This window comes from Dipodomys merriami, unplaced genomic scaffold (assembly GCF_024711535.1).
Source record: "Dipodomys merriami isolate MVZ:Mamm:240054 unplaced genomic scaffold, mDipMer1.0.p SCAF_433, whole genome shotgun sequence".
Classification (NCBI taxonomy): Eukaryota; Metazoa; Chordata; class Mammalia; order Rodentia; family Heteromyidae; genus Dipodomys; species Dipodomys merriami.
Window position 1 is genome coordinate 343,125 of NW_027205971.1, and position 18,112 is coordinate 361,236.

The 18,112-nt window shown below is 48.9% G+C and overlaps 1 protein-coding gene and 1 long non-coding RNA gene across 5 annotated transcripts; one reads left to right on the forward strand and one right to left on the reverse strand.

The window, feature by feature from the left end:
- Window positions 1-1,114: 1,114 nt before the first annotated feature.
- On the reverse strand, window positions 1,115-4,866 carry LOC138807780 (uncharacterized). Of its 2 annotated transcripts, none has more exons than XR_011366276.1 (4): window positions 4,442-4,866; window positions 3,295-3,446; window positions 2,941-3,162; window positions 1,115-1,450 (listed from the first exon to the last, which is right to left on the reverse strand). It is a non-coding gene; the product is annotated as an uncharacterized lncRNA (long non-coding RNA). The 2 variants fall into 2 exon arrangements; XR_011366277.1 differs by having other exon boundaries at window positions 3,295-3,479.
- LOC138807778 (replication factor C subunit 5) lies at window positions 4,660-18,109 on the forward strand. Of its 3 annotated transcripts, XM_069993540.1 has the most exons (12): window positions 5,099-5,251; window positions 6,758-6,822; window positions 7,739-7,875; window positions 9,064-9,143; window positions 9,993-10,066; window positions 11,390-11,549; window positions 12,036-12,117; window positions 12,949-13,078; window positions 13,639-13,716; window positions 14,848-14,902; window positions 15,800-15,923; window positions 17,313-18,109. In XM_069993540.1, the coding sequence occupies exons 1-11, from the start codon at window positions 5,193-5,195 to the stop codon at window positions 15,894-15,896; spliced, it is 1,017 nt and encodes a 338-aa protein (XP_069849641.1). In that variant the 5' UTR covers window positions 5,099-5,192; the 3' UTR covers window positions 15,897-15,923; window positions 17,313-18,109. The 3 variants fall into 3 exon arrangements, with proteins under 3 accessions (XP_069849642.1, XP_069849641.1, XP_069849640.1); XM_069993541.1 differs by lacking the exons at window positions 5,099-5,251; window positions 17,313-18,109 and adding an exon at window positions 4,660-4,861 and having other exon boundaries at window positions 15,800-16,916; XM_069993539.1 differs by lacking the exon at window positions 17,313-18,109 and having other exon boundaries at window positions 15,800-16,916.
- The last annotated feature ends 3 nt before the right edge of the window (window positions 18,110-18,112 follow it).

Consider the following 18,112-nt stretch of genomic DNA (forward strand, 5'->3'; position numbering starts at 1 on the left):
AAGCAAGAGTATCAGGCCCCTGAATTCAAGCCCCAGAACCTACACACAGTCAACAAACATTTAAGGAACAGTGGATGAAGGCCCTGGGCTCTGATGTGGGAGACTCCAACAAGAGATCATTGTTTGGGGAGAAGGGTCTGAGGACTTGCCATCTCATGATGCCATTGCCACCAAAACAATGACCTTTGTCCCAATTGTCCTTTGGGTGTTTGGAGGAAGACCAGTTTGACGTTCTTCCTCTGGCCATCGGCCAAAGGTAAGGCTCACATCCATCCGCACCTCAGATCAAGTCTTTAAATAACGGTGGTCAGTGCCGCGGCGAAAGTCACAGTCGACCATGATAAAATGCAGGACTCCCTTCCCAGCCGCCAATTTGGAAAGCAAATACTATTTGTTGGTAATTTAGTTTGTAATTTTGGATCCTGGCATCTCCAGGACCTGACGTTTTATTAAAGCATTTCAAATCTGGTTGTGGTTATATAAGAAGTGTCTGGGCCTGTGTTCTCTGATGTCTCTGTTCACATGGTGATGCCAGCCTGGCTCACCCCCTCCCCCCGGGTTAACCCCAGGATGGAGGCCCGGAGGCAGGAGTAATCCCATCTCCACCTGCCGGGAAGAAATCACTCAGAGGAGCCTTGTAGTGGTTTGTTTGGCCAGGATAGTGATTTTTGTTTGCTTTTAAGTGTTAACCCTGGCTCACGTTTAACATACAGGAATCTTGTGGGAAAATCCCAAATTCTGGTCAGATCTGCCAACAGCCATGTTCCTTGTGGCTGAATGCTGTCAGATAGAAATAAGCAAGAAGACTATTGACCAGGACGTTGCTTTCCAGGTACACACGTGAGTACTTGTTAAACAAAATGTATGAGCGTGGGGAGGTTCTTTGTTGTGGACTTAGCACTTGAACTAGACCCAAGTAGACCAGAACAAACCAAAAGGAAGTCACTTGTGGTAGGTGATGGAAAATAGACCAGCTTTCCAAAACAAAGCGGCCAGGAACAACCAAGCTAACCCTGTGCGCTGACCCAGGTGAAGTGTGGGGAATTCCACTCACAGTGCCAGGGGTGGCAAGTCCAAGGTCGAGAATGTCATGGGCAAACAGGAGGCCAGAAAGGGTCGAGCATGGAGTTTGCTCTTCATCTTGAAAGCAGCACAGCACCTCTAATGACCTCATGACCTTGAACTAAGCCCCACCACTTCACAGTTCCATCACCTCCCAAACTCTACCACTGAAGGCCACACTTCCAACCTCTGAGCCCTGTTGGACCTCAAACCACTCGAACCATGGCCCTCTCGAAGAAAGGAGCTTCAAAGCATCCATCTGCCTTTGTCTCTGCTTTCTTCTGCCTTTTCTGCTTAGGAAGCCGATTCTGCTGCTCAGTTCACTGGAAGGCCCTTCATGAATTGCTTGATAAAAGCCAATGTAGAGGGCAAGCATGATGGTTCATACCTGTAATCCCAGCCACATGGGATGTAGAAATAGGATCAGGATTTGAGGCCATGCTAGGCAAAAGCAATAAAACTTATAAAAGACCTCATCTCAGCCAACAACAGACACATCATGGTTCACACCAGCTACTGAGAGTTAGAGACAGGAGGGTCCAGGTCTATGGCTGGCAACATTTTTTTTTTAGCACTTATCTGAAAAATAAAACCTAAAGGAGTGGGGTGGCTGAAGTGGTAGAGCACCTAACGAGCATAAGGCCCTAGAGTTCAAATCCTATACCTTCAAAAAAGAAAAAAAGCCAACTAGAAAGTAGGAGTGTGACCTCAAGTGGTAGAGCACCAGCCTTGAGCAAAACAAGGCAAGTGAGAATGGAAAGCCCAGAGTTAAAGCCCCAGTACTGGCACAAAAATAAGTAGCCAGGATGGGAAGGTGGCTCAGTGGTAGAGCACTTGCCTTGCATGCATGAGGACCTGGGTTCAATTCCTGAGCACCACATAAGTAGAAAAAAAAGCCAGAAGTAGCGCTGTGGCTCAAGTGGTAGAGAGCTAGCCTTGAGCTGAAGAGCTGAGGGACAGCGCCCAGGCCCAGAGTTCGGCCCACAACTGGACAACCCCCCCACCTCCAAAAAAATTTCAAGAAATAAGTAGCCAACTAAATTGTGAAACCCAATTTGTAGGACTTTCATGTTTTTGACAGAACCCTTTTTTTTTTTTTTTTTGGTCGTGGGGCTTGCACTCTGGGCCAGGGAGCTGTCCCTCAGCTCTTCAGCTCAAGGCTAGCTCTCTACCATTTGAGCCACGGTGCCACCTCTGGTTTTCTGGTGGCTTATTGGAGATAAGAGTTTCACGGACTTTCCTGCCCGGGGTTGGCTTTGAACCATGATCCTCAGATCTCAGCCTCCCTGAATAGCTAGGATTACAGGCATGAGCTACTGGTGCCCGGCTGTGAAACTCTTATTTCCAATAAAAAGTACCAACCAACCAGAAAGTGGAGCTGTGACTCAAGCCTTGAGCAGTAGTTCAGGGACAGTGCCCAGGCTCTGAGTTCAAGCCCTAGGACCAGTACACACACACACACACACACACACACACACACACACACACACACACACACACACACACACACACACACACACACACACACACACACACACACACACACACACACACACACAATGTTTAGGCCATCTAATGAAAAGAAGCTTCTATCATTTATTCACTCAACAAACATTCAGTGAGTGTTCCAGACCTGAGGAGTGCAGTGTTGAGTTAGAAATGCTTGTCCAGTCACTGAACTTATCATCTATGGATCTATGGAGGGAGGTAGTGCATGATGGATGACATCATCAATGTAGACTATGATGTCACAGAAATGAATTCTGTATGCCACATCAACTAGTCCTAGTATATGAGCTACACACACACACCCTTCCTGGCAAGGTCCCAAGAGATTGTTGGGAGAGCGACAGACAGACAAAGAGAGAGAAGACTTACTGGTGGCGGTGTAGTCCTGCATGGCTTCAAAACCAGTGGATCCCCGCAATTTGGGCCAGAAAGAGGGGGTTTATTTTGGGGTGAAAACAAGAGCAAGTTCATCCTGGCTGGAATGTATCTGGTGTACCTCCACCTCAGAGACATCTCTGGAGCCATCCCTGGGTCTAACTGCAAAGCCCCACAGTGGACGCTGGTTTCATCTTTTTATGACTTGCTGGGAAACTGGGCAAGAAAAACCATTATAGGTTACTCAGGGCATGTGACAGTGGCTATTAATCATAGCTGCAGTCATGTCAAGTTACACTCATATAAAACTACCCCTTTGATGCCCATACTGGGTATTATGATGCAAACCTGTTCCGGTCTTGTTTGAGTCTCCCGATTTAAGGTGTCAACAGCATCATGTTGGAAGGCAAAAGGATCCTTAGCAAATTACCTCTTATGATGGTGGCTGGATAAAGCCCAGGATTATGGTAGAGCCTCATGAGTTAATCCTTTCGGTTTAACTTGAGTTGAAGAAGATATGAAGCAAGGAAAAACTGGGTGAGAACATGCAAGAAGGGGGAAAGTAAAGTAGAATATGGTAGGTGCTTTATACATTCCTGTGTTCAAATACTCACCACTATCTTCCAAGAGATCATGGTGGTATATTTTGTGGGGTGGGGATCAAACATAGGGCCTCACCCTAGTGAATGAATATTGTGGAGAAGCAACCTACGCAGAATGGAGTGGCAGCTAATGATCTCAACACCCTGGGTTCAATTTGGCCCACAGAGAAAGTAGAGTAGGGATATTAGCATATCAACCCCATTTGATCCCCTGCTTTGGGCTCCCAGGCAGAAGTTAGGGGACAGGTAACATCACTCATTTGGCCCTCTGTCCTATTCTGTTCCTAGAGCAGGTGACACCCTCAAGATGGGATGCAAAGAACATGTCTGTCTCCCAGTTATACTGCTTTGTCACCTCCTCGTATTTTTGTCGTATCATGTTTATGTTGTGTGATACTGGGGACTGAACTCTTGGCTCCTAGAGCTTGGCCCAGGTCCCATTCTGTTCTTTAAAAACCAAAACAAGCTGAGTTACCCTGAGTGCTGGTGGCTCCTGCCCATAATCCTAGCGACTCAGGAGGCTGAGAGCTGAGGATCACAGTTCAAAGCCAACCTTAGGCAGGAAAGACTTCTCCCTCCAATTAACTACCAGAAAACCAGAAGTGGCGCTGTGGCTCAAAGTGGTAGAGCACTAGCCTTAGGTGGAAAAGCTCAGGGGCAGCACCGAGGCCCTGAGTTCAAGCTCCACAACCAACCCAAAACCCAAACAAACAAAAATGAACCTGAATTTTTCTATGGATGTGATAGACTATCATTGCTGGAAAATGCAGACTCGACCCTGCCCTAACAACAACAACAACAAAGTGGTAGAAAACTCCCCTCAGCTTAGGAGAACACACTTAAAACTTGAATCCCGATTCTCAACATCTCAGATCACGGAGACCCTGTCCTACCTATGAATTCTGCCTCTCCAGTGTACACAGATGAACTCCATTGGAAGTCTGTTGTGGCTGTTCTGGCATGGTTTTCTGGAGGTTGGCCTGTGTGGCTGTTGCCCAGGCCTGCCAGGATCCCTCTTTAGAACCGGGGCACCCGCGTGCCCAGCCTGTCTGTGACTTCCGGGTCACTCCCCTGTCGCAGCGGTGGTGCTGGGACTCCGCCCCGGGCCTCTCACTCCCCAGCCACCGCCCCCGGGGGCGCAGGAATTGGTCCTCTTATTCTGGAAGCTTCTGTTCCCTCGCACGCGAGCGAGCCTCAGAAACTTGGAGATGGCCTTCATTTGCCAGGCTGACTGGCGGCGGTCCGGCCTGCAGGCTCGGCTTGGACTCCGGAAGCTTCTGGACATCGCAGAGAGATCGACAGAGCAGGCCATGGTGTGTGTGTGGGGGGGGGGGGGGGGTAACGGAGAGACAGGGAGGGAGGGAGGGGGAAGGAGGGAGGGAGAGAGAGGGTAGCAGCTTGCCGCTTCCGGTAACTTAGCAACCGGCGCCTTGGCAACGGACAGGGGGCGGGACAAAGGGGGGAAGCCGGAAGCAGGCAGCCGTCTCGCGAGAGTCGGGTACCCGCGCACGTACGCTAAGTACCAGGTAGACGAAGTCTCGCGAGAGCTGGGTTTGCGCGCGTACTCGTAGTCGGAGGCTCGCCGGGGTCTGCTGGCGTCAGGTTCTTGTACAGGTGATCCCGGGTCACCTTGGTCTTCCTGCCATGGAGCAGCAGCCGCAGCCGCAGCAGCCGCCCGCTGTGAAGATCAGGAACCTGCCCTGGTAGGAAGGAGCATGGCGTCCGCGACACGAGGCCCTGCCCGGCCTCTCCGACGTCCCCTGGTTGAGGACAGAGGGAGGGCTGCGACCCCGCGAGCCATCTAGATGTGCCTCGACGTCCCCAGGATCCCCACAGCTCCCCGCACACCCCCCCCCCCCCGTTCCCTTCTTGCCAGTGCTCCTCCACGCCTGGCTGATGGAAAGGCGCAGCTGGACACCTTGCATTGGCCGCGCCCAAGCGCCCGCTCCCCTCCTGCTTGCTCCCCTCCTTCCTTCTTTCCTTCTCCCCTCCTTCCCTCTCTCCTCCTCCCCTCTCCCCTTCTGTGAGACCTCAGGTCAAATCTGGGCCTAAGCAGTAGCTACTTTATCATCCGTCTTTGTTGATCAGCTTTCTAACTAACTAGCAGGCCTTCTTGTTTCCATGATGGATCCTTACGAAAAGACCCCGGGAGGCGGTTACTCGTAGTATTTGGATTTTACAACACGGAGAAACTGCATCTTAGTTTAAATAACTGGCAGAGCTAGAACACAGGCTTGGATTTGAACCCAGATTACTTCAGCTCCTGTCTGTCCTCAACTGTCTTGAATACAAACATGTCATAGTGAATAGCCGCTGATGGAGTCTGACTTGGTTTAGAAGAACTGCCAGGTTCCTACTTGATACTGTTACATTTGTTTTAATTGGAAGAGGCCATTCAGTGGCGTTGAGGACGCTCAGAATGCTGTACAGTCATCCCACTGTCTAGTTCCAAAATTCTTCATCATTCTAGATGGAAAGCCTATCATCATTGGCTCATCCCTTCCCAGCAACAACTGATTACTATGTATGGATAAGTGGAGTCATGCCAAATGTGGCTTTGTGTGTGGCTTCTTTTGCTTAGCATCCTGTTTTCAAGGTTCATCTACATTGTAGCTTGGAGCAAATCTTTGTTCTCTTGTTTTTGAGGCAGGATCACTTGTGTGACCCAGGCTAATCTTGAACTCCTGAACCCCCTGAGGCCTCAGTGTCCCATGTGCTGTGCTTATCAGCGTGTATCACTATGCCTATTTTCTTCATCCCTTTTATGGTCAGATTGCACTGCATTACAGTCATAGATGGTATTTTACTATCCATTCCTTTCCGATAGGTATTTGAGTTTGAATTCACTTTTAAATTCAAGTATCAAGTGTTCATCCAGATCAGGATGACGGACAGCTAGAGAGATGAGGTTAGGGCTGGTTTTGTTGCTACTGATATTTAGAGTCAGCTGGGGGGGCACAAGGCAACTGACCTATGTATTGTAGGATACACCTACCCACAAAGTACCCGTAGCATCTCCCCAGCCACCTAGTTTAACAACAATGTCTCCAGATTGCACTGAATGCTCCAGGCTGGGGACCATGGGTCCAGGTTCAAACTTGAAGGCTTTGTTTCTCTTCTTCGTTGAAATAGGATATGAAAGGACTCTTTTTATAGCTAACAAAAATATTCTTGCATTTATTTATATAACATCCTAAACTGTGTTTCAGGGTTGAGAAATACCGACCACAGACACTGAATGATCTCATTTCTCATCAGGACATTTTGAGTACCAGTAAGTGTCATTGTCATCTCTTTTGAACAATCCATCTCTACTGCGTAATAACTTGAAAGAATCTGACCAAGTGTTGTAGAGGGTGGCTTTAAGAGTTTTCATTCCTGCCAGGCACTGCTAGTTCAAGCCTGTAACCTAGCTACTCAGGAGGCTAAGATCTGAGGATCTCAGTTCAAAGCCAGCCTGGGCAGGAAGGTCTGTGAGACTCTTATCTCCAATTAACCACTAGAAAACTGGAAGTGGCTCAAGTAGTAGAGCGCTCACCTTGAGCTGAAGAGCTCAGGGACAACGCCCAGGCCGAGATCAAGCAAGACTTACAACCAACCAACAAAAAAAAGAAAGAAAAGAGTTTTCATTCCTGACTGGTCATGGTGGTCCATACCTGTCATCCCAGCTGTCTCAGGATACAGAGGTAGGAGTATCAGAGCCAGGACAAAAGCACAATCTAAAAAGCAAAAAAGGAAATAAAAAATTGAGGCTATGACTTAATTGATATAGCACCTGTCTACTACAAATCCCAGTACTACAAAACAAAGTTTTGTTTTGTTTGCTGGTCCTGGGCCTTCACCTCAGAACCTGGGCTCTGTCCCCGAGCCTCTGTGTGCTCAAGGCTAGTGCTCTACCACTTGAGCCATAGCACCACGTCTGGCTTTTTAAAAGTAGTTTGTTGGAGATGAGTGTAATGGACTTTCCTGCTTGAGCTGTCTTTGAACCGTGATCCTCAGATCTCAGCCTCCTAAGTAGCTAGGATTGCAGGCCTGAGCCACCAGCACCCAACCCCAAAGGAAGTTTTGACTCTGGCGGGTGTTGGTTGGAACTTCCATAGGGCTGAAGTGCATTCAGCCCAGGTCAAGGGCTCACTTTGAATGTGTGACTCCTGAAGACTAGTGCTGTTGTTTTTCTTCCCTGTCCTCAGTTCAGAAATTTATCAGTGAGGACCGCCTGCCACACCTACTTCTTTACGGCCCTCCAGGGACAGGAAAAACATCCACCATCCTCGCCTGTGCTAAGCAGCTGTACAAAGATAAAGAATTCAACTCCATGGTCTTGGAGGTGAGTAGGATTATTCTCATTCAGCAAATAAGTAAGGAAGACTGTGGTTCAGGGCCAGTTGTGGCCAAAAAAAAAAAAAAAAAATCTGTGCATGGTGCCATGCTCCTGGTATTCCAGATACTTGGGAATACAAGTAGGAGGATCACAGTTCAGGGCAGCCCAGGGATAAAGTGAGAACCTATCTGGTTCTACTAAGTGCCAAGCCCTGAGTTCAAACCCCAATACTGCAAAACAGTAAAAACAACTCCCATAATCTAAATATTGTCTATTACAAGAAAAATATTTGAGTTACTGTTTTTGCTGTTGTTGTTGGTCGTGGGGCTTGAACTATGGGCTTGGGTGCTGTCCCTGCGCTCTTCAGCTCAAGGCAAGTGCTCTACCACTTAAGCCACAGCACCACTTCTGGTTTTCTAGTGGTTTATTGAAGAGTCCCATGGACTTTCCTGCCCGGGCTGGCTTTGAACCATGATTCTCAGATCTCAGTCTTCTGAGTAGCTAGGATTACAGGTGTGAGCCACCAGTGCCCAGCTTTGAGTTACTCTGTAGGGGTAGGTGTCAGAACCTTGCCGCTCCCATCTTTGTACTGTCTTGGGTGAATTCAGAATGTGATAAACCTCTTGAGGATTTTGATAACTAATTAAACATAGCATTGTCTTAGCCAGGCACTGGGGGTCCATGTCTATAATCCTGGCTACTCAGGAGGCTGAGATCTGAGGATCATGGTTTGAAGTCAGCCAGATCAGCAAAGTCCATGAGATTCTTATCTCCAATAAACTATCAAAACCCAGAAGTAGAACTGTGATTCAAGTGGTAGAGGGCCTAGCCTTGGGCACCAAGAAGCTCAGGGATAGTTCTGAGGCCCTGAGTTTGAGCCCAAGACCAGCACAGAAACAAAACAAACATCACAAAACACCATAGCATTGTCTTGCTCAGGACAGAGGTCTTTTGGAAGGGGTCATCCTTGAATTCCCAAGTTTGTGTGGAGATGTCCTCAAGAGAAGGGAAATAGCCATTTGCCTTGCAGATGTAATGGAATGTTTAGGGATTTCTGGGTGCTTTATTTTTCTAATGCTTATCTCTTAGCTGCTGTTAGCCCTGGAGAAGTAGTTGGCAGAGATACATTGAAACCAGAATTCATAGGTAGCAAAGTATATGGTTTTCATGATGGCACCTTTCTCCTATGTGTAGCTGAATGCTTCCGACGACCGAGGCATAGATATCGTGCGGGGACCAATCCTGAGCTTTGCCAGCACCAGGACAATATTTAAGTAAGAATGATTTGTATAATTTCTCAGAGACCTGATAGATAAGATGGTACGGCTTTTGAATCCTCCCCATTGGTAAAACAAGACTTTGTGTGTAACAAGCTATGGAAAGATAAAATTCAAAGAGAGTGGTGAGCAATGTTACAACAGTCCAGGCTCGGTAGCTTCCACCTGTAATTGCAGCTGCTTGGGAGGCAGAAATCAGGGGACTGCACTTCCACTACAGCCTGGGAATAAAAGTTAGAATTCTCTTATCAGTAGCTGCCCACTACGGGGAAGCACAATGTGAAGTTCATAAAAACTGGTGCATTGACCTTTAAAAAGACAATCTCAGAAAGGATAGCAAGAGCAGTAGTTTAAATAAAAAGGAAAAAAGATGATCAGGTACTGTGATGGAAGGATTATGGTTCAAAGCCAGCCTGGACAGGAAAGTTCATGAGACTACTAACGAGCCATGGCTCAAGGAGTAGAGCACTAGTCTTGAGCACAAAAAGCTAAAGGATAGTGCCCAGGTCCTGAGATCAAGCCCCAGGAACAGCACTAAAAGAAGAAAGACATGAGCATATGGGCGCATGGCATGACCAGTGGTAGAGCTCAAGCTGACCCTTCGCGAATGTGGTGGGGTCCTGTGAGGAAGGAAGCCAGGCACGGGGAGGTGCAGAGGATAGGCCTGGCCCTCGAGGCGCAATGGGCTCTTCCTGTCGGAGACTGCACATGCCAGCCTTGGTCCCCGCCCAGGACAGCTGGCTTTCAGGACATGGGAACTGATGGCCCAAATGTGAAGGCGAAGCCTGGGCCTGCTATTGTCATGAGATTTAAGAGATCCTGAGATAACGCCGTTTGCTTTCCCAGGAAAGGGTTTAAACTCGTGATCCTGGACGAAGCCGACGCCATGACTCAGGATGCCCAGAATGCCTTGCGACGAGGTAAAGAAGAGCGGCCAAGCTCAGTATGTGAGATCCCAGCGAGGCTCAGCCTCCAGAGTCATGCTCAGGACCAGAGGACCTTAGAGCCTGGGCTGCCCCTCCCCTAGAAGCAGACGCTAGCATTCTGTGGGGGTTATGGGGAGATTTTCCTTCCAAAACTGTTGGACCTAGGCCCTGTTGCAGGGAAAAGACTACCTGTTATGCCACTCCATGCGGGCATGACCCCACCACATGCCAAGTGAGTGGCCAGTGCGGAGGGGTGAGAACCCTGTGGTCTTCCTTTGCCATAGAGTAAAGGCATTTCCTGTTGGCCAAAGGGCCCTGGCCTCCTCTCATGAGACAGAACCGCCTTTAGGAACTTGGGGAGGAGGAGTGGATTGCAGCCCAGGTTGCAAAGACTTGCAAGGAGGATGTCAGACTGTCGTCTGGTCCTGGAAGTGTCAGCTGCCCGTCTCCACCATTGTGCTCTAGAGTGGCCATCATTCTGGGCAGATCGCCCTGCGAGGGACACTGGGTGCCTTTAGAGAGGCACTCTGTCCCCAGAACCTCAGCTCTGTGTGGTGCTCCTAAGTGCTCCAAGGCCTCTGGACAGAACAATGGAATCTGCTCAAAGTCCCCTGGCCCCACTCAAAAGCATGGAGCATTGTCACCTGGCTGCTGGGCAAGAGGGCAAGGGCTGGTGTATAGGGACTCAGATCTGCAGGTATGAGGTGTTAATTCTGCCAGAATGACCTCACATCATAAGATATGCACAGTGACAGCAACACATCTCTGAGCTTTGAAAGCAGAGTAGTTAGGTCAGGCGTGGTGGTATGTGCCTATAATCCTGGCTACTCGGGAGGCAGAGGTAGGAAAATGGAGGTTCCAGGCCAGTTCTGGCAGAAATTAACAAGATGCTTTGATAAACAAGCCCGGCATGGTGATGCACACTTGTAATCCCAGCTACCTGGAGACAGAGGTAGGAGGATCCTTGAGGCTAGCCTGGGCAAACGCAGGATACTATCAGAAAAATAAAAGCAAAAAGGCTGGGCTGTGTGTGGCTCTAGTGGTTCAGCCGTAACCTGGCAAGCAGAAGGACCCGCGTTCAGTCCCCAGTCCCAGCAAAAGGAGAAAGAGTGGCTGGTCTCAGGTCCTGAACACATCGTGACAGCCCGCCTATGGTCACTCTCCCAACCTGTGTGGGAAATAGGTTTAAACCTGTTTGAACAGGTTTACATAAACCTGTTCTGTGCCCTCCTGATGCCTGCAGGGTTCAGGGTGCTGGGTCCTCTGGAGGGTGGGTGGGCTGGTCATGGATGGGACATGGTTTTATTTTTCGTCTAGTGATTGAGAAGTTCACAGAAAATACCAGATTTTGTCTCATCTGCAACTATCTGTCCAAGATCATCCCGGCCCTGCAGTCCCGCTGTACCAGGTTCCGCTTTGGACCCCTGACGCCAGAACTCATGGTCCCCCGCCTGGAGCACGTGGTACAAGAGGAGAAGTGAGTGCGTGCTGAGGTCTTGGGGAGTGGGGGGGACGCGGGGGGACTCCCAGGGGGTTCTGGCCACTGTCATTTCCTCTCCTGGAGCCTCTCCTTGAATCCATTTGATTTTCTCCAAGTCCCTCCTTCCTTGGGCGTTGTCCTTGTTCCTTCCTACTCCATCTCTGCCAAGTGCATGCTGCTGAGTCTCAGCAGATGCCGCCAGCCCCTAAAAGGGAAGCTGCATGCTGTGCAGTGAGATGCCAGGCAAGTAGCTCCTAAACATCGAGACAGGCTCTGGGCTCCGTCCTCTCCAGACAGTGTCACTCACAGCCAGCTGCGCGTAGGAATGCCTGGTGAAGCAAGACAGTATTGTTCTATTCTTTTTCTCTGTGAGTCTTCGAAAACCATGGTCTTGAAGGCCACCTCATCCCCTGTGGGAATGCTTGTGCTTGGGGGTGGGGGGATGGGGCGGGGAGCCTGAATCCCGTGCCCATTCCCTTGCAGAGTGGATATAAGTGAAGATGGAATGAAAGCACTTGTGACTCTGTCCAGTGGAGATATGCGCAGGGCTCTGAACATCCTGCAGGTGAGCTCTAATGTCACTCTGCAAATCACTCCCCAAGAATGATGAGCAAGAGCAGGGCAATGGCTCACACTCACAATCCTAGCTACTAAGGATAGAGGTTTGAAGCCAGCCAGAGTAGCAGAGTCCATAAGAATCTTATCTCCAAGTAATCAGCAAACACTAGACATAGACAGAGCATTGGTGGCTCACGCCTGTAATCCTAGCTACTCAGGAGGCTGATTGCTGAGGATCGCCGTTTGAAGCCAGCCCAGGCAGGAAAGTCTGAGACTCTTATTTCCAATGAACCTAGAAAACTAGAAGTGGATCTGTGGCTCAAAGTGGTGGAGCGCTAGCCTTGAGCTAAAGAGCTCAGGGACAGTGCCCAGGTCCGGAGTTCAAGCCAAAAACAAATGCCAAAAGTAGACCTGTGGCTTAAAGCACCTAGGCCCTGGGTTCAAAGTCCCTGTACCAGTACACATATATACAAAAATGATAGGATGCGGGCACAGCTCAGGTGGTAGAGCCCATGCCTAGCAAACATGAGAGCTGGGTGCAGAAAAAAAAAGGATGGATAGATGGATAGACGTATAGTGGATTGCAGGACAGCCAACCTAAACTAGAAAGCTAGAACCATCAGACATCTCAACATGTTCTGTTTTGATGAAGCAGAAAGCCCTTTGTGGAGCCTAAGGCCAGGTTAGGAAAGGATTGATTGGCTTAGCAGCCAGTGAGTTCTTTCCATGTGGAAGACACAAATCATAGTGTCCTTGGCCCACTATTACTGGTGTGGCGGCCACCTACAATTCAACTGCCTCTCTCTCTGACCAACTGCATCTCTCTCTGTGTGCGCAGAGCACCAACATGGCCTTTGGGAAGGTGACAGAGGAGACTGTGTATACCTGCACAGGGCACCCACTAAAGTCAGACATCGCCAACATTCTGGACTGGATGTTGAACCTGGACTTCACCACTGCCTACAGAAGTATCCTTTCTCACGAGTGCTGCCTGTGGCATGGAGGCCGGAGAGCAGCGTGGGAGCTCAGGCTGCAGCAGCGTGGGAGCTCAGGCTGCAGCCTGCACCTCCGCCTGGCTGGCTTGTGGTTGGGGTGGGCGTCTGACAGAGCCTTCCTGAATGGCTCCAGCCATCCAGGAGCAACTTTGCTCTTGGATGGGAGAAAGCAGTTAAGCCTCAGGGTGGAAGATGGATTAGTTATAAAGTGGTTAGTGTTAACTCTCTCATTTTGCTGTGAAATTTAAAGCTAGGAATAATGATAGGAAGCCTTTGGAGAATCTCTTTTGCTCTGTTCTGCAATATAAGGAGATTTACCTGTGGTTTCTAGAAAGCTCTGAGTCTTGGGTGTGGGCCTAAGGCAGAAGAGCCCTAGAGTATCTGCCTAGTAAGAGTGAGGTCCTTCCTGAAGGTCAAAAGCAGGAAAAGTAAGAACTGGGACCAGACCTGAGATTGGAAGAGCTGCTGGAAATGGAGGTCTGCGGCTTGTGGGTTCTAGAACTTTCCTCCATTGCCTTAGCTCCTCACCCCAGATATCATGGAGTTGAAAACCCTGAAGGGCTTGGCGTTACACGACATCCTGACGGAGGTTCATCTGTTCGTGCACAGAGGTAGCCTGCTACTCCCCAGCCGAAGTCTGTGGAGGATATGCTTAGGAGAGCATAATCATTCATTAGTTCATTCATTCGTCACGGTACTAGGGATTGAGCCCAAGCCCCCAAGCATACTAGGCAAGCAAGTATTCTACCATGTTAGCCATGGCCCCAACCCGGGCTTTTTTCTTGAAGCACCAAAATGGAATGAGGTATCTCATGTCTTTATTTTTAGCACTTCTGTCTTGCTGTTTAAAACTTTGTTCCAAAAACCTTTTTTAATATCTGGAACTGTAGGTGAGAAGAAAGAAATCCCTGAAAACTAACTTTATCTCCTCCAGGGGTTTCTATTTTGTAATTTCATATGCTTTTTATTTTGGTGCTGGGGATCAAACCAAGAGCCTAGTACATTCTACACACACTGCCACGGAGCTGACATCCATCCTGTTCTGTAGTTCTCGAAGGAAAGGAGGAGCAGTCATAGGAAGCCCCACTCCAAGTCCCACCCTTGTCTACAACACAGCGTGGGTAGCCCATCTCCCAGACCACACCGTCAGCCCCAAGCAGGGAGTCTGGCATCTGCATCTTTTCAGTAGCCTTCTGCATCCAAGAGTTTTCATTAATGAGTGAACCTATTCCTTATGTTTTTCAAAAGTGGCTGGGTGCTGGTGGCTCATGCCTATGATAATCCTACCTACTCAGGAGGCTGAGATCTTAAGATTGCAGTTCAAAGCCAGCCTGGGCAGAAAAGTCCATGAGACTCTTATTTCCAAATACCATTCAAAACCGGAAGTGGTGCTGTGGCTCAAAGTGGTAGAACACTGGCCTTGAGCAAAAAATCTCAGACAAAGCCGGCACCCGGGGCTCACTCCTATAATCCTAGCTGCTCAGGAGGCTGAGATCTGAGGATCATGGTTTGAAGTCAGCCTGAGCAGGAAAGTCTGTGAGACTCTTATCTCCAATAAACCACTCAAAAACCAAAGTGGCCCTGTGGCTCAAGCGGTAGAGCGCTGGCCTTGAGATGAAGAGCGTGCAGGGACAGCATTCAAGCTCTATAACTTTTCCGTTTTTTTTTTTTGGGGGGGGTGGTCATGGTGTTTGTATAGAGTGACCAACCTTCACTAGTGTGACTTATTTTTTCCCCCCCAGTTGACTTTCCATCTTCAGTTCGAGTACATTTACTGGCCAAAATGGCAGACATTGAGTGAGTATTTTTCCCAACGTAAAAGCAGCCCCACCCCTCCCCAGTGATAAGCATACTTGGCTGGTTTTGGTTTTCTGCCTGGATTGCGCCCGCGAGGTGTGGATGGCGAGGGTGAAGGTAGGGTTGCTTGTTGAGCAGGAACAAGGGCAGTTCCAGGTTTGTGCTGTGTCCAGGCACAGCGCCTCTGACTGCAGATGCTCTTGCAATTCCCCAGGCCTGCTCCAGTTCGGACCCGAGGTCATCTCGGGACGGCCAGCCACCCAGCTGTTATTAAGGCATTTTGGCATCCAGGGGCATACTAGGGGAAAAGCAAACACAAACTCAATTTTCCACTTTGCCTGGCTCAGTCAACACTGCATTAGCCCCCAGTGAGGCTGGCAGCTGTCTCTAAAGCACAGCTCTGGGTTCAAAGCAGACGTCAGGGAGGGCCAGCTCCAATTTGCCTTTGATGTACATAAATTAGGCCTCTCTGCCCGCCCTGTGGTGAGGACGATTTTGCTCTCCATGGCTGGGCACTTAAACAGCGACAGGATGAACTGCCAGCGCCATCTCACTGACCTGACCACAGACCCCCTCCAGATACTCAGTGAGATGTCTTCATGAGGAGGTGCTTCTATTGTAGCCCTGTCTTCTACCATGAACCCATCACTTCTTTGTCCATAGAGGGAGAACAGTGAAACTCAGAGCTCCGCTGTTGGTAAGCTCTTAAAAGATGTCAGCAGTTTGAGATCTTGAAATCCACGTTAAGCACAAGAAAACATGGGGACGCACAGGAGACTGCTTTCCAGAAGGGGCTTTGGGTAACTCCCTCCACTAGTCATCAGCTGGCCCTGCCTTCCTACCTGAAGGCAGGACCGGGCTAGTCTTTGTCCTGACCTTGGCTTTGATTTCTTTTAGGTACAGACTCTCTGTCGGCACCAGCGAGAAGATTCAGCTGAGTTCCCTCATTGCTGCCTTTCAAGTCACCCGAGACCTGATTGTGGCAGAGGCCTAGGCACTCTGGGGCCACCGTGACTACAGGGTGAGGAGCTGCCTAGGGAGGAAGATGAAGCTGTGACCACACCCGACGTCTTGGAGGCCTGGCCGGGAACAGAGGCAGATTTCTGGGCCGTGCTCTCTGGCTGCGTGGAGCAGCGATGTCAGCTGTCAACCCACTTTCCTTTTATTGGGAGAAAACCTTTTCCTTTTTTTGGCATTATGGCCTTAACCCTTCAGTTTCTTTTTTTTTTTCTTTTTGACCCTTCAGTTTCTTGAGTCACAGGAAGTTGGACTACCCATTCTGGGGAACAAAATGTTTTCAAGTGTAATGTGGTCTGTCTCCCAACCCAGAGGAAACATCTTTTTTGTCAGTCGTTGGTCTTGAACTCTGGATGTCGGGGCTGTCCCTGAGCGCTTCAGCTCAAGGCTAGGCTCTACCTAACACTTGAGCCACAGCACCACTTCATTTTCTGGTGGTTTATTGGAGATAAGCGTCTCACGGACGTTCCTGCCCCAGCTGGCTTTGAACTCTGATCCTCAGCTCAGCCTCCTGAGTCACTAGGATTATAGGTGTGAGCTGCCGGTGCCCAAGCTTCTTGTTTTGTGGTACTGAGGAATTGAAGCCAGGGCCAAATGTGGGCTAGGCCACTCTGCCACTAAGCCACGTTCACAGCCAATTTTTTTCCCCCTTCTGTTTTTGGTGCTGGTCCTGAGGCTTGAACTTAGGAATTGGGTGCTTTCCTTGAGCTTTTCTGCCCAAGGCTCATGCTCTACCACTTGAGTCACAGCTCCACTTCTGGCTTTTTGTAGCTTATTGGTGATAAGAGTCTCGTAGACTTTCCTACCCAAGCTGGCTTTGAACTGCAATCCTCAGATCTCAGCCTCCTGAATAGCTAGGATTACAGGTGTAAGCCACCAGCACCTGGCTAGGAATCTACTCTTTTAACCCTCTGTATTTACTTCAAATGATGGCTAATGGATTTTTGGCCAAAGCTATTATATTTTTATATAAAGAAATTGTTTTCTTTGCCTGGCATGGTGTTATGTGCCTATAAATCCCAGTATTCAGGATGTGGAGGAAGAAAGATCGCTAGTTCAAGACCGACCTAGATTGTACAGCAAGTTCTAGGCTAGCCTAGTGACATGGCAAGACCTCCTCCCATTTCCTCTCCCCCTCCCCCCCGCAAAAAAAAAAGCCTCCAAAGCCAAAAACACCTAGTCTCCTCAAGGAGTATAAATTATGATGTGGATACCAGGAAAACTAACATAGTTGGGTTAGCTTTTGAACTCTGCCAGTGTGGGCCAGTGTCTGCAAATCTCACTTGCTCAGGTGGGAAGGCAGCGCAGTAAATGAGATCACAAGGGACAGAGCAGATATAAGTGCCCGTACAAGTCTGTCTAAAAACCATCTTGTCATTTCATTTTTTCACAGGAAGAATATGGCAGCTTGCTTGCTGGTTATTATAAGCAACTTTGGGACAAGTTGCATTTGTACGAAAGCCTTTTGTCTGTGCTAGCAAAGAAAAAAACCTCTGGAGGTCATTTCTGATAAAGGCATCAAATTACAGCATGGGCCTTAACTTGCCACCGACCTGACTTACAACTTTTGGTGGTACATAGTACGAAGGCGACAGTGCATTCTGCAGAAGCCTTCTGATGGTCATCTCTTTAATTTCTCTCAATTTGTGATAGGGTAGGGTTGTCTGGTGTTGGCTGCCATACCCCCATGACTCCACTGCTGCATACCATGGTGCTCCACCACTAGGGTCTGAGTGCTCTGCAGGCCTCTGCATTCTGAGCTGGAGATGTTGCCCCATTGTAGGGTTGTTTGTGGTACTGGAGTTGAAACTGGCTTTGCCTGAGCTAGGCAGGTGCTTGACTGCTTGAGCCATGCCCCACTACCAGTGGAAGATAGAATGCATCTGAATCCACCCTGGTCCATAAACTAGCTCCCCAAGGATGCTAGGAGTGTGACATCACATGGTCTCATGCACACAAACCTAAAACACCTGGTATCCATTCCCAGCTCTTGCCTAGTTTATTTACAAGGTATTTTTTTTTTCCTTAATGGAAGAAAAAAAATGAACCAAGCCATAAACTTTTCTCTCAATAAAGCTTCATTCTGAAATGTTTTTCTTCAAGCAACAAAGGTGGTGGATTCCTGTACTCCCCACAAGTTGTACAATGCTGATACTGCCTCCACATAAAGCATCAATTAAGAAAAACAAAGAC

Coding starts and splice junctions, on each gene's coding strand:
- LOC138807778 (XM_069993540.1), top strand. CDS start 5,193: ATGGAGCAGCAGCCGCAGCCGCAGCAGCCGCCCGCTGTGAAGATCAGG. Junction 5,252..6,757: donor AAGATCAGGAACCTGCCCTG/GTAGGAAGGAGC, acceptor ACTGTGTTTCAG/GGTTGAGAAATACCGACCAC. Junction 7,876..9,063: donor TCAACTCCATGGTCTTGGAG/GTGAGTAGGATT, acceptor TCCTATGTGTAG/CTGAATGCTTCCGACGACCG.